General features: G+C 51.1%; 1 protein-coding gene across 18 annotated transcripts in view; it reads right to left on the bottom strand.

The window, feature by feature from the left end:
* Positions 1-15,652, bottom strand: part of LOC129009980 (voltage-dependent L-type calcium channel subunit alpha-1C) — a 716,779-nt gene that overhangs the window by 568,692 nt on the left and 132,435 nt on the right. For all 18 annotated transcript variants that reach the window (XM_063672311.1, XM_063672312.1, XM_063672327.1 and 15 more), the window contains exon 2: positions 4,458-4,779. In XM_063672311.1, coding sequence (XP_063528381.1) covers positions 4,458-4,779 — 322 coding nt within the window. The remainder of the gene's footprint in view (positions 1-4,457; positions 4,780-15,652) is intronic.

Genomic DNA, 15,652 nt, shown 5'->3' with positions numbered 1-15,652 from the left:
GCCAAGCACCCCATTTCTTCACGGCTTATGCCGAACTGCCTGTGCGCCCACGCCCACCTGGAACGGGGGACATGGGTGGAACGGGATTCTAAGACAGAGAGACTTTCCCTGGGTTTCATTGAAATTTGGAGATTTTATTTTTAATCTTTTAAACTAAAGTTAAGAGTGGTTTCCATTTCTTCTCACTCATTCTCTGACAGGTTCCAGAGATCCTGAAGACCCCCAAGAGTATGGCAGGGAGTCTGTCCTGAGTGTAGGGAAGGAAAGCCTTCTCCTCTTTAAGGCTGAGTCTCACAGACAGCATAGAAACCCCTTTGGTCTGCAGAGGTCCCACTTCAGCAGGCAAAGCTTTGATTCCAAGGCCTCCTGATTTTTCCTTGGTGTGTGCTGGGCTCTAGTGGGACAGCCCGAGGTTCCCTCACCAGTAGCAGTGCAGGCAGAGGTTCCCATGCCCTGACTTCTTCATCACATTTTCAGGGCAGGACACGCTCTCAAGAGAAAAATCAGCTAATGTGATAATACCCCTTCCAAAGGGACCACCCCACACCCTCCATGGAAGGCCAGCAAGCGGAAGCTTCCCAGGAAGGGCCCATCTATGCTCTTCCAGCTCCACTCCCACCTACCCCGCTCCCATTGCCAAGTTTGCAGCCCAGTTCATGGAGTCTCACAAGAGGAGAAGGAGGAGGAGGAAGACAGAGAGGGGTGGAGATCCAGGGTGAAGGGACCACCATAATTCTCTCAGGGAAATCCATACTCACAAAGTTAGTGAATATTGAGGCAGAAAGAGACCTTAGAGATTATCTAGTCTAACCCTCTGAGGCCCAGAGAGCCTGAGAAACTTTCCCAAGGCCCCACAGCAGGTTAATGACCAGCTGAGACTACAGCCCAGATTTCCCGATCACCAAGTCCAGTGTTCACTCCGCTGCCACAGACGGCCTTCTGACATGTTCACGGGCAGCCCTGGGCCAGCGTCAAAGAATTCTGAACTGGGAGGAACCCGAGTGATTATCTTAGCACTGGTGTCCCTAGCCCTGTGGGTACTCCTGAGGATCCACTTTCCTGTAGAACATTTTCTATGTCCACCTTGATACCAAAAAAGATGCCACACAGTGAACCTGTCAATCTCCCAACTTTGCAGGTGTGAAAAGTAAAGCAGCCAGTCCAAGACCCCAAGCTGGCATATAGCAGAGCCTGGACCAGAACCCAGATGGACTGACTAAGCTTTTACATTCTGCTGCCCTTGTGTTGGATGAGGCACAAGTGGTGATGATGGGAGACAGAGGCTGATGCTGGTGCTGGCGACGGTAAGGACAGAAGCTGACCTCTGCCAAGGGCTTGCTCAGTGCCAGGCACATTCTTACGGCCCAACAGAAATGCCCTGTGTGGAATGTACGCTTGTGATCCCCACTTTCTAAATGAGAAAACTGAGGCACAGAAGGGTCAGATGTTAACTTGTGCCAGGTCACAGAGCAAGTGGTAGGATAGGATCCAAGCTCAGGCAGTCTCAGTGTTAAGGACTACTCTATACTGATCCACTCCAAAGTTACCTTGAAGCCTTTGTAGGCAGTTCTTTCAGCCCTCCTACCACGCCACCTCTTGCCTCCCAAACCTTTTCTCGCCTGCTTAGGAAAGTGACACTGAGCCCACAGGCTGGCCAGTTTCATTCCATCAGCTGGTGCCTGTGCTCTCCCCATCGGGACAAGGACGCAGCAACCCAGCCAAGCCAGACCCGTGCACACACACCCAGAAAATGTCACCTCACTGCCTCCACCACAGTGGGGGACAGCTGAGCTTGGGGTTTCTGACCACCATCAGTTCCCCTCCCCTCATTCAGACTCTCCACCTATCCATCCTTCACTTTATGCTAAGGGCACTGGGCTAATGCCAGAGAAGATCATGTGTAAAAACCAATCAGGCAGAGAAGAAAAGCCACTGGCTGAAAAGCAGAGAACCCAGGTAAGCCCTGGGAAGTGCTCTGTGTCGCCTTCTGAGGCCCAGATTACTTTTTAAACTGCTTTCCCTTCCTAATGACAGTGTCAGATTCCACTTTTTCAAGAAGAATTGGCTGGCTAGTACTCCAGGCTATCACCTTCCCTGTCCAGCCACTCTTCCCAAGCAATCTTGGAATGCCAACCACCTGGCACTGCTAAGGCTGGGCCCCCTTCCTCTCCTCCAGGTGGGAAGGCACATTCCCCCGGAGGGATGGCCACAGCACCCAGGGAGTAGGTGTTAGGCCCGGATCCAGGTCCGGCATGTCCCAGTGCACCTGGACTGCAGGCCCTGAACATCCTCCCAAGTACCTAACCGGTCCTACCTGGTATCTACTAGTACCTGCCTAGTCCTGCCTAATACTATGGATGCATGGGGTGTGGGACGGGCATGGACTTTGGGGTCAGGGGAACCTGGATTTGAAGCCCAGCTCTGTCAGTCGCCAGCTGCGTGATTCAGGGCAAGTCCTTTGGCTTCGCTGGGCCTTGCTGCCCTTCTCTCAGGGGTGCCTGACCTGCAGGGCCCTCAGCTCTCCCACTCCTGACTCCACCGTGAGCAGCTATGCAAGCAGTCCTATGGGGCTGACTAAAGCCGAGCCTCCCACTCAGTCCCCCAGGCACTAAAACCATGCTTGGCCACTCAGGCAGGCCAGCCAGGCAGCTGCAGCCACTTGTTTTAAAATGCATTTTCTTAAAATACTTTTAAGTTGAGGGGCTCAAATATTTATTTATTTATTTATTATTTATTTATTTAATTTGAGACAGAGTTTCACTCTGTTGCTCAGGCTGGAGTGCAGTGACGTGATCTCAGCTCACTGCAACCTCTTCGTCCTGAGTTCAAGCAAGTCTCTTGCCTCAGCCTCCCGAGTAGCTGGAATTACTGGCATGTGCCCCGACGCCTGGCTAATTTTTGTATTATTAGCAGAGATGAGGTTTCACCATGTTGGCCAGGCTGGTCTCGAACTCCTGACCTCAGGTGATCCACCTGCCTTGGCTTCCCAAAGTGCTGGGATTACAGGCGTGAGCCACCGCACCTGGCCTCAAACATTTATAGAACTAACATTTCTGTCTCAACAGAAATTTTATCTCTAGGCTACCTTCTTTCAACCAGTACCTGAGACTTTTAAATCTTTCCATAGAAACTCATTGATGAAGCCTAACGCTCCCATCCTGGCCTTTGAGAGACATGGCAGTCCTGCCTGGATGAATCCTTATTATAAAAATTCCCACAGTCAGTACCAGGGTCCTAGTCCCATCTGTTCCTGACCACATGACCCTGGAGAGCCTCTCCTGTGGGGCTCAATTTCATCACTCGTGGAAGTTGGGGAGGAACTTCAGCGATTAAAGGTCCTTTCCAGGCCAGGCGCGGTGGCTCACGCCTGTAATCCCAGCACTTTGGGAGGCCGAGGCAGGCGGATCACGAGGTCAGGAGATCGAGACCATCCTGGCTAACACGGTGAAACCCCGTTTCTACTAAAAATACAAAAAAAAATAGCCGAGCGTGGTGGCGGGCACGTGTGGTCCCGGCTACTCAGGAGGCTGAGGCAGGAGAATGGCGTGAACCCGGGAGGTGGAGCTTGCAGTGAGCCAAGACAGCGCCACTGCACCCCAGCCTGGGCAACAGAACAAGACTCCATCTCAAAAAAAAAAAAAGTCCTTTCCAATTTCTGCAGCCCCAGGATTCTGATGAAGTAAGGGGCTTGTAACTCCACAGCAAGAGCCCAATCCTTCAAAGCCACTGTCTCTGAAGGATCCATTCACTTGTTTCTATATGGACAAACAGAACACTTCTAGACAGTGTTCTCAACTTTGTCTGCACATTAGACTTACCCAGAGTTTTCTGTTGTTGTTTGTTTGTTTTTATGCCTAGGTAGAACTGAGTGGTCTGTAGTTTGTTAGAACTTTCCAGGAGACTCCAATGTGCAGTCAAGGCTGAGAACCACTGCTTCAGGGCCCTTGAGCCAACAGCCAGGGGCCCTGACCACTAGGCTCTTGCATCTCCTGAGCCCCTTCACCCTAGAGAGAGGGACGGCCATGAAACCATCCAGCGCCATGGCACAGGAGGGAAAGAAGGGAATGAGGCAGCATGTAACTAACGACGGTTACCCCAACTCATGAGTGGGCCCCTGGGCAAGCTCAGCTACAGGAGATGATATTTCATAACTTCTTAGGCTGATTTTCTCAAATGTTGATTATATGAAAAAAACAAACAAAAACCCAACCCAGGCAGCTTATTATACAAGCAGATTGCTGGGCCCCATCCCCAGAGATTCTGATTCATCCAGTCTAGGGTGGGGCCCAGAACTCTGCATTTCAAGGCACCCCAGTGATGCAGATGCAGTAGGCCTGAGGCCCCATTTGTAGCCCAGCACTGCTGACACAGCCTGTGGCCCAGGGAGCCTCGGAGGGCTGGCCCCAGGGTGCAGGTCCCAGGAGCACGCCCAGCCCAGCCCGGCGAACAAAGGATATTTCCATTCGACAATGCTGATGCAGGCCCTCCGGATGGGGTTCTTCAGGGTCAGGCAGAGCAGGGCTCGGGGCGGGCGTGTGGCCGTGGTGCTGCCCTGCTTCTTGGGTTTCCCATATTGCTGCCGCTTCCGCTGCGTGGAGCTGACTGTGGAGATGGTCGCATTGCCAGCGCTGCCCATCAGCTTAGCCTGCCGGGCTGCGTCGATGGCCGCCTGCCAGGACAGGGCGGCCCCCGGGGTGGGGATGTGCTCAGGGGCCAGCCCCGCCGCCGCATTGGTGTTCATGTTGGCATGGGCGGGGCGTGGGCTCCCATAGTTGGAACCTGTGGCCAAAGAGAAAAGAACACAACAGTTACTAGATAGAAAACAGGAGCACTTCCGACACTCTCTGGACCCCAGATTCACAATTTTTTCAAAACCTTATTTCAAGCTATCGCAGGCGGTTAGGAGGTGGCACGTGGAAACATGAGTGTGAGATGCTGACGGAAGAGGGCCAGGATCGTTCCGGTCCTGGTTTAGCTGGGTGACCTTGGGCGTGTCACTCTGCTGTAGTCTCCTTGCCTCATCTTAAGTGGGCAAGAGATGAGACCCGTGCATTACAGCACGTATGGACCTCAGCAGAAACAGACACAACACAACACATTACCTACAAATTAAAATACGTATTGTAAGAACCCATGCAAATGAAAGAATATTCATGAAATCGAATAGAATGCTTGTTTAAGGAAGGTGAGGAGGAAAATGAGCGTAAGATATGGGGGTTCATTGTAGATTCTGGATATTAGCCCTTTGTCAGATGAGTAGGTTGCGAAAGGGGAACATCACACTTTGGGGACTGTTGTGGGGTGGGGGGAGGGGGGAGGGATAGCATTGGGAGATATACCTAATGCTAGATGACAAGTTGGTGGGTGCAGCGCACCAGCATGGCACATGTATACATATGTAACTTACCTGCACATTGCGCACATGTACCATAAAACCTAAAGTATAATAATGATAATAATAATAATAATAATAATAAAAGAAAAAAAAAAAAAGATATGGGGGCAAGGAGGAAGCACAAATGAATGAGTGAGTGAATACGAGCAGTCATTGCATGAATCAATGATGAAAAAGGTACAATGAACTGGAGCATGATTCACTCAACTCTCTGCACCTGAGTTCCAATAAACAAAAATAAATATAATAAAATGAGAAGGCTGGACTAGAGTAAGGTCACATCCAGCTACCTCAAAGCCATCTGGGCTTTAAGTGTTGGTTGACCAGGAGGGGCTAGGGGAGCTGTGATGGTTTTAAATCATGTCAACAAATCCCTTTATATCTGACATCCCTTTCATTGAGAAAGATCTAGGCCCTCCTCTTGAAATGAGGTCAGCCTTTGGTGACTGTTTTACCAATAAAGTACAGCAAAAGTGACACTGTGTGACTTCCAAGGATAGGTTAAAAAAAAAGGGCCACATTGCATCCTCCTGACTGTCTCCGGATGGTCGTCCTGGAGGAAGCCAGCCCCCACACAAGGCAGCCATTCAGCCCTGAGCTGCCATGCCGTGAGGAAGCCCAGACTAGCCTCAACAGAGAGGCCATGTGGCAAGAGGGAGTCCTGGCCAGCCCCTAGCTGCTCCAGTCACCATCTGACTGCCACCCCAGGAGAGACCCCAAGTCAGGACTGCCCCAAATCAGTAACTTTTTGAATTACTGACCCACACAAGAACTTCCTGAATTCCTGACCCACAGAGACTGAGCAATAACAGGGTGTCTGCTGTTGTGAGCCACTTTGTTTTGGGGTGATTCATTAGACAGCATTTGCTATCTGGGAAAAGGAGCTGTGAGTGGCAGGGGTTGATGGGGTAGGGGAGAGGGACAGTGTCAGGAAGGCAACCTGATTGGAACCAGTGCAACCCAGAGCTCCAACCTGCACAGGGACAGCTGCCCTGCTCTGGTGTCTAGGCAACGAAGCCTCTGAGACTGTCCCTAAGACAGCACATATGCTTGGCAAACACTGTTTGGCCTGTTAGGCTGGATGCCTCGCTCTAGAGTCTGTAAGGTTTGCCAAGCGATCAGCTCAGCCTGGCCCAAACCTGAATCTCCCAGAACACATGCGTGACCTTGAGACATGGTACCGCTAGTCAACTGGCCAGGTGCCGCAGGATCAAGAAAAGCCGCAGAGAAGTGGGTGCTACTGTGGGCGGTGAGGTTGGCATCTGACGACACTTCAGCTGCCCGGGAGACTGTGGCCGGAGCAGCCAGACCAGTCGCACATACATGACCTCCAAGGCCGCCCACAGTGACCTTTTCTGGTCCATGTGCACAGGGTCTTCCAGGGAAGCTGCTGGGTCCTAAGGTTGCTGGCTCAACCTTATTGACCCCCTCCCTTTCCTCACCTGTTAAGACACAGATGAACACTTGGCACCTCTCCCAGGCGCCTCTCCAACTCTTATCTTGGGCTGATCCTTCTATGTTTGACCTCCAAGGTAACTTTGCTCCCCATGTGACCTGCTTTCTAGAACCTATCACCCCCACCTCCACCCCTGTCCCCACAGGAACCTGTGAAGAGCACATGACCTGGCTTAGCCATGTGAACATTTTCACCTAGAGAGAGTCTGCCCCAGAGGCAGAGCCCGAGCAACCTCACCAGATTCCTTATCCAGCCACACCTGAAGTTAGCCCTTACCTGAGCCACACGCAGGTGAGGCAGGTGAGACAGGTGTGGCCTCTTGGGGCTGACCTCCATTAGGGCTGTACTGCAAGGCTGGCTGAGCCTCCCCTTCTCCAAGTAATTTTCCCCCACGCACTGTGATGTTTAAGTGACTTATTGGGTCTCTGTCCCTTGCAACCGAAAAACAACCTAATATGCTCGGTCGGTGCCCAAAGCTTGGACCTGGCGGGGCTGTCATTTCTGCTGGACTCCAGTCTATATCCTTTCCATCACACCAGTGACAGACAATAAGTTTCAACTTTTATGCCAATTGATTGACATCACTGTCCACAATGCTATATACTTAAGGGACTCTGAGGATGATAGATTAGTGTTGCCCACCATGGGCACAAAGGGCAGGGAATGGCATCACTCATGCCACATAGCTACCACCCCTGCATGTTCCCAAGAAGACCCCTCAGGTCCTCTTGGAGACCAGCTGCTCAGCTGCCTCCTGTCCTGCAACAGTTGCCACCTGCTCTACCGCCATCTGGCCCCTGTAGCATTACAGCCCTGCCTCCACTCCTCAAGGCCTGGAAAATTGCCTCTCTGCCATACCCAATTCATAGCCACATTCTCAACGTGACACCGACTCTCACCTCACCATATATATTCCCTTCACCTTCCTCCTGTTCTCTGCCCCAGGGATAAACTGCATTAACCAGAACATCAGGCTCACGGAGGACGTGACACTCCCTATAATGGGATGTCTCATCTCTCCCTTAACTCATCCCTGTCCTCCCTGCACTCGCTGTGTAGATCCCAAGCATAAAGTGAGGAAGACCCCAGTGAGGCCGGAACCTTAACCTTTCTCACAAGATCCAGCAGGAAAAGATGTAAAGAGTGCATTTGAATTAATAAAGGCACCCAAAGCATGAGAACTGCTTGAACACCCAGCAAGCATGCATGTCTGCATTTAACACATAAGAAGACAAAGGAGTGTCTGACTCACTAAAGGTCACAGAATGGGGCGACGGAGGGTTGCTGCAGCAGGCACAGGGCTCACGGTGAGCTGCTAGACTCTACCCCTGCCTCCTCAGCCCTCTCTCACACACTCCACATGCACGCACACATGTGCTCAGGTACATGGTGACAAACAAGGTGCACACCTCCTCCTGGGCTTCTCCAGGCCGGAGATACAAGGGGCTGGATTTCTGACCCCAAGAACATTCTTTCTGTTTACTATGTTCTCCATGTGACAGCATCCACTACACCACCTGCCCCCGCAGTAACCTCGGGGCGCCTCTTAGGCAAAAGTGGAAAGCGCCCTGTTTCCATCTGCTGTACTGGAGCCACTGAGCTCCTCCTGCTTCTCTGGCTTGCCAGGGAAGGCTGGAACTCTAATTTTGCTCCATTCAATCTGTGGTATATAATTTTTTCTTCCTAGACTCTCTGTTTGGCACTGACAAAATTTAATAGACGATTTTAGTTCCTAGACTAACTTCTCCTTTTCCCTCAGATACTTAAAAGCTGCCCTGTCCCCAACCGTTGGCATTCCCAGCCCCCAATTCACTCATGGTAAGCTCTCCACAGCTCACGCCTCCCCCTGAGATGGCTGTCCCCAGACCTTAATCTTTGTACTCACCCCCATGCATTGCCCTTAATCCCCCCATCTCATACGGGCTGCCAGTTCCAAAAACCAAGAGTCCCAGGAGTTTGGGGACAACACTTGGAAAGAGGGCAGGAAGCCCCAGCCCGAGAACACATCCACCACCCAGAAAAGCTGCGTGAGGGGTGCATCCCTGCACCCAGAGCACGAGGTAGAAGCTTCCAAGACGGCAGCTGGCTGTGCAGAGCCCCGGGGCAGCTCTGAAAACCACATCCTGGTGGGCTGCCTTCTGAGCCCTCCCAAAACTCCATGGGGGACCTTATTTATATTGTAAACTGTTCCCAGAGCGCAAGGACCTCTCTGGAGCACACCATCTGGAGAAAGCACATATGAACCAGCCCATGGGGAAAAATGGAATGTCAACCTCTCCCTAGCCAGAGGCCAAGAAAACAACCTACACTATTTTGGTCCTGGCAGCTCTGAGCATTGCTGCGGTCCCATGACATGACTAGGGCCCTGCACAGGAACGCGGAGCCGCACACAGGTGAGACAGGTATGGCCTTTCGGGACTGGCCACCTCTGGGCCTGGGCCTCCCCTTCTCCAAGTAATTTTCCCCACCCACTGTGGTAGATCCCCACCCTGCCCTGAGACATATAGACCAGTCTATAGCAACACTGTCTAATACAATGTTTACGGTAATGGAAATGTTCTATAATCCTAGGCTGTCCAATACTCTAGCTACCAGTCATATGTGGCTCCTGAGCACTTGAAATGTTCTATGAGTATCTCCGCGTCACCCACAACAGGGTGGCACAACTACCCAAGACTCCCAGGAGTGGAAAATCCCCATCTCTGGCTCAATGTTTTGAATCCAGAGTGGTACCATGAAGGTAGAGCAGGCAGCATTGTGTGCCCGATGGCTTTTGTTAGCACGAAATCACCACCCAATGCAAAGAGATCAATTTTCAAATTATAAAGCTGATTCAAAGCTCAGGCTCCTGGCTGCCAGCTGAAAGGATGCCACCATTTAAGTCCGCTCTGGCTCTGTCTGACTGGGCTGTTTCCACGGGTGCTCCCACCCCTGAACAAGGCCCTGAGCAGCTGCCTGGCAGATCAGGCCACACACCAACAGGTAGGTGCCCCCAGCAGTGACCTCATCCCCAGACATAAGAAAATACCTCCCACCTGTCAAATGGCCCAGCTCCCCTGACAACAGCATCTGTGTCCTCCTCCTGCACCCAGGTGCTGCTGCTGGGGACCAGGATGAGGGCAGGACCCCAGCACAGTCTGGCCAGCCTCGTGTCATTCTGCTCTGCAAGGGTCCAAGTGAGGAGTCCAAGTTAGCAGTCAGTGGCTTGTGCTTCCTGGGTGTCCCCTGTGAGTGAGGGGCTTGGTGCTGGGGACTTAGAAGGTGTTCAGTGATGAAACAATTGAGTTTTTTTCTTTAATCCATCTCTATTTCTGCACCTGATTCAGGGCCGTGTCCCAGAAAATGCTCAACACAGTTTGCTAAGGACTGTAATGATAATGTTGTCATGATACAGATGAAGGTGGACTACAGTGACGCTGTAGAAAGAACACTGCTGGAGTCAGTCCACCCACCCCTAAAGAATGGGCTTATTCTCAAGCCACATGCTCTTCTACTGATTTCTTGGATGTAACCATGGGGGAGAAGTTCTGAGGAAAGGGGCTGTGAGGAAGATCTCCATCCTAGTCCAGGCCACTACCTATTTCTTGCCCACAAGTGCTGCAGGAGCCACACTGCCATTTCCCTCAGTCCACTCTTGGCCATCCCCAAGACAATCTCCATGCAGCAGCCAAAGTCATCTTTTAGAAACAGAACTCGTAAATTGGGCCCTGTCATTCCCCTAGTTAGATCCCTTCAAAATCCAAACTCCTTGTCACAGCTTACAACACCTGCACAGACTGGCCCTGGCCCACTTCTCTGAGTTCACCTCACTCCCCTCTGGGCCCAGTCCAATGAACTCCTGACACAGTGGCTCATTTCATGCCTCAGACATGCTCAGCTCTTGCCTGCTGCAGTGCCTTTGCACGTACTTAGAATGTCCTTCATGTTCTTCCCTCTGCCCTTTGCTAGGCAATCCCTTCTCACATTTCAGGTTTGGGCTCAGGTGATCCCTTCTTCAAGCCCCCACTCCAAATAAGCAGAACTCAAACACTAGCTGCCAGTGTTCTCCCCACTTCCCTGCCTCCATGCCACCCTTGAATAAACATGCCCAACGGCCCTGGCATTGGAAAGGGATCCCCCAAACAGCCGTGTGTAGGAAAAGGTCTGGGGCTACCAGCCTGCTTCAGCAGCAGTCACCCTGCTTGGCCTTGGTGCCTTCTGTGAGCACAAAGGCAGGTCACTCCTCCACCTTCGTAGACACAGACACCCACACTGATTTAGAGAGGGCGAGCAGCCACAGCTCACACCTAGAAAGGGAAGAACTGCAAATGAATTTCTCCCTAAAGTCCTGACCACTGAGCAACCCCTGCAGGGCAAAGGAAATGCCTTCTCTCAGGCCAACATGTCACCCAGAAGCCCACTTGGCTCTTGCTGTCTGTCATCTTGCTATAGTGACAAGGGGCCTGCATTCCCTTTAAGAGCATAGCAGACAACCTGGAAGAGAAACCGGACTTTCCCCGCCCACTAAAGGCCCAGTGACTAGAAAGCTGGGCCATTAATCTTCCCTATCTATTGCAGTACAAAGATAGCTGGAGGACGTGAACAGAGAGGACACCGTCTCTTGGTCTCAGACGATAACCCAAGGCCCTGTCATCTCAACCCCAATGGCACTCCTCTCTGGAAGGATGGCGTGTGCTGGGCACCATGTGGTGGGGGGGAGGCTGGTAAACTTGCGGTCTCAGCAGCTCTTCCACCCTCCTCCTGCTGCGCCCCGCTGGACTGCAGGGGCTAGAGGGCTAAACACAACGGCTCCCAACCTCCCTTGGAGCGAGAATTCCTGACACAACTTTTGCCAATCAAGAACTGAATCAAAACTACGTCAGGTGGGGAGGCGTCTATTTTGCAGGTATCTGGCTGGCAGGGCCACGCCAGTGGCTTCCTGATTCCTGGATCATGAATAAGGTGGTGTGATCCCAGAGCCAGCCCTTGGCACAGTGGCTTCCAGGTCCCCCAGCCTCATAATTGTACCCGAACCGCAGTTCCCTCAGGGGGCCTGTTCTGCAGCGCTGTTTTGGGAATCATTCCCACAGACCCACCCTAAAGCCTGCTCTTGCAGCATTTCCAATTATCGTATAAGGCCCTCAATTCCTGTACTGAGTATCTTTCCTCTAAACACGGCTACAGAAGTTTCTGTTATAGGCCTGAACCCTGACTGAGATGTATAGACCAGTCTATAGCAACACTATCCAATACAACATTTACAGTAATGGAAATGCTCTATAATCCTAGGCTGGATTACAGAGCCCTTGCTACCAGTCATACGCAGCTCCTGAGCACTTGAAATGTAGCTAGCACGTCTGACAAAATGCATTTTGCATTTTACTTAATTTTCAATTATGGTACATTTAGATAGTCACATGTGGCTAGAGGCTCCCACACTGGGCAACACAGGTTGTGCTGTATTAAGAGGAAGTCCTTGTGGGAAGAGCATGGTGATGAAGAAGTGTGAGAAGTGGGGAAGATGACGAGCAGAGCACTGAATTCAAAATTGTGGGAAAACTTTTTAAAAAGGCAATCGAGAATGAATTCAGATGTTGATGGGTGGGTGGATTTTCTGATCAGGAATTAACCACCCTATGCAAAAAGACATATTTTCAAAGCATAAGAGATTCTAAGACCCAAAAAACAATGTAGAAACCAAAAGTCCTTTTTCAGTGTCTAATACTCTCATCACATAAGTGAGAGATGACTTTCTTCTCAATGGCCAAATGGGGAAGCTAGCATTCCCCTCCAGCCTAAGTGAAAGAAATCCTCAGGACACCCCAGCTGAGGTGGAAACCCTCCCCGGGGTAAGCACCCAGTGGCTTCAGGACGCCCAGCTGAGGTGGAAAACCTCTCCGGGGTGGGTGCCCAGTGGCTTCAGGAAACCCAGCTGAGGTGGAAACCCTCTCCAGGGTGGGTGCCCAGTGGCTTCAGGACACCCAGCTGAGGTGGAAACCTGCTCCAGGGTGGGCACCCAGTAGCTTCAGGACGCCCAGCTGAGGTGGAAACCCTCCCCGGGGTGGGTGCCCAGTGGCTTCAGGACACCCAGCTGAGGTGGAAACCCTCCCGGGGTGGGCGCCCAGTGGCTTCAGGACACCCCAGCTGAGGTGGAAACCCTCTCCAGGGTGAGCGCCCAGTGGCTTCAGGAAACCCAGCTGAGGTGGAAACCCTCCCCGGGGTGGGCACCCAGTGGCTTCAGGACACCACAGCTGAGGTGGAAACCCTCTCCAGGGTGGGCACCCAGTGGCTTCAGGGCACCCAGCTGAGGTGGAAACCCTCTCCAGGGTGGGCGCCCAGTGGCTTCAGGATGCCCAGCTGAGGTGGAAACCCTCCTCTCCAGGGTGGGCGCCCAGTGGCTTCAGGACGCCCAGCTGAGGTGGAAACCCTCTCCAGGGTGGGCGCCCAGTGGCTTCAGGACTCCCAGCTGAGGTGGAAACCCTCTCCAGGGTGGGCGCCCAGTGGCTTCAGGACCCCCAGCTGAGGTGGAAACCCTCTCCCGGGTGGGCGCCCAGTGGCTTCAGGACGCCCAGCTGAGGTGGAAACCCTCTCCAGGGTGAGCGCCCAGTGGCTTCAGGACGCCCAGCTGAGGTGGAAACCCTCTCCAGGGTGAGCGGCCAGTGGCTTTAGGACACCCAGCTGATGTGGAAACCCTCTCCAGGGTGGGCGCCCAGTGGCTTCAGGACACCCAGCTGAGGTGGAAACCCTCCCCGGAGTGAGCACCCAGTGGTTTCCGGATGCGCCCGCTGCCATGCCGCATCTGACTGCGCTTCCTCCTACCTGAGCTATTTCCACACCATCTCCAGCAGCATTCTGTCACTCTGCCAGTCGTCCTTTCCCCCACCCTGCTACAGACACAGTTCATGAAAGGTGGGGTGCCCAAAACAGGCCCCATGACCACAGCAGTCAAATGTGCTCCAAAACAAGGAGACTGTGAGGGCGCCAGGACATCTGCAGCTCTCTCCCCAACTCAACTGACGAGTACTCCCTCAAATACAACTGTATCTTTTCTGTCCTACAACCCACCTGCCTCTGATGACTACATGAAGGCAAGAGAAGGCAAAGAGCCTGGAGCACTTCACAGGCCCAAGCCAATGGGAAAAGCGGAAAAGCTACAGCATTCACACCTGCTAGTGATCCAGCAAACCACACCTGCTCTCTGTTCTTTATGGGGCAGCTGGCTGAAAGAAGGTAAAGAAAGGAAAAGGAAGCCTCATAAGGAATGCCTGGAAGCAAACCACCTGCGATGACCACAAGGCCAACACTGCTTCGGTGAGAGGACCCTAATATAACACCCTTGGTACTTGAGGGCTCTCATATTGACATCAGAGACCACATGGAAAAAAACAAACTGACAGACACACAGCTAAGTCATGGCCTTCAACTAAAGATGACAAATTGCCATAATTTTTGCCATAATAACCACATGCTTCCTCCACTTATTTCCAAGCATACAAAGGAAGGAAGTCACGACCTCTCGCTACTTGAACTAAGGCACCTATCACCACCTGGTGATAGCAAATCTAAATTACAGGCCCTAGTTAAGGATTAATTCACATTTATTGAAAATCAGCGTTTCAACTTTTTTAGTGGCAGCACAGATTACTGAATAGGCAAAAACTGGAAGCATTCCCTTTGAAAACTGGCACAAGACAGGGATGCCCTCTCTCACCACTCCTATTCAGTATAGTATTGGAAGTTCTGGCCAGGGCAATCAGGCAAGAGAAAGAAATAAAGGTTATTCAAATACAAACAGAGGAAGTCAAATTGTCTCTGTTTGCAGATGACATGATTATATATTTAGAAAACCCCATTGTCTCAGCCCAAAATCTCCTTAAGCTGATAAGCAACTTCAGCAAAGTCTCAGGGTACAAAATCAATGTGTAAAAATCACAAGCATTCCTATACACCAATAACAGACAGAGAGCCAAATCATGAGTGAACTCCCACTCACAACTGCTACAAAGAGAATAAAATACCTAGGAATACAACTTACAAGGGATGCGAAGGACCTCTTCAAGGAGAACTACAAACCACTGCTCAAGGAAATAAGAGAGGACACAAACAAATGGGAAAACATTCCATGCTCCTGGATAGGAAGAATCAATATCAAAATGGCCACACTGCCCAAAGTAATTTATAGATATAATACTATCCTTATCAATCTACCATTGACTTTCCTCACAGAATTGGAAAAAACTACTTTAAATTTCATATGGAACCAAAAAAGAGCCCGCATAGCCAAGACAATCCTCAGCAGAAAGAACAAAGCTGGAGGCATCACGCTACCTGACTTCAAACTATACTACAAGGCTACAGTAACCAAAACAGCATGGTACTGGTACCAAAACAGATATATAGACCAATGGAACAGAACAGAGGCCTCAGAAATAATGCCACACATCTACAACCATCTGATCTTTGACAAATCTGACAAAAACAAGCAATGGGGAAAGGATTCTCTATTTAATAAATGGTGTTGGAAATATTGGCTAGCCATATGCGGAAAGCTGAAACTGGATCCCTTCCTTACACCTTATACAAAAATTAACTCAAGATGGATTAAAGACTTAAACTTAAGACCTAAAACCATAAAAACCCTAGAAGAAAACCTAGGCAATGCCAATCAGGACATTGGCATAGGCAAAGACTTCATGACTAAAACACCAAAAGCAATGGCAACACAAAAGCCAAAATAGACAAATGGGATCTGATTAAACTAAAGAGCTTCTACACACCAAAAGAAATTATCATCTGAGTGAACAGGCAACCTACAGAATGGA

Source organism: Pongo pygmaeus, chromosome 10, assembly GCF_028885625.2.
Source record: "Pongo pygmaeus isolate AG05252 chromosome 10, NHGRI_mPonPyg2-v2.0_pri, whole genome shotgun sequence".
Taxonomy (NCBI): Eukaryota; Metazoa; Chordata; class Mammalia; order Primates; family Hominidae; genus Pongo; species Pongo pygmaeus.
Note: the sequence above shows the minus strand (reverse complement) of the source record. Positions and strands in the feature narration are given on the sequence as shown.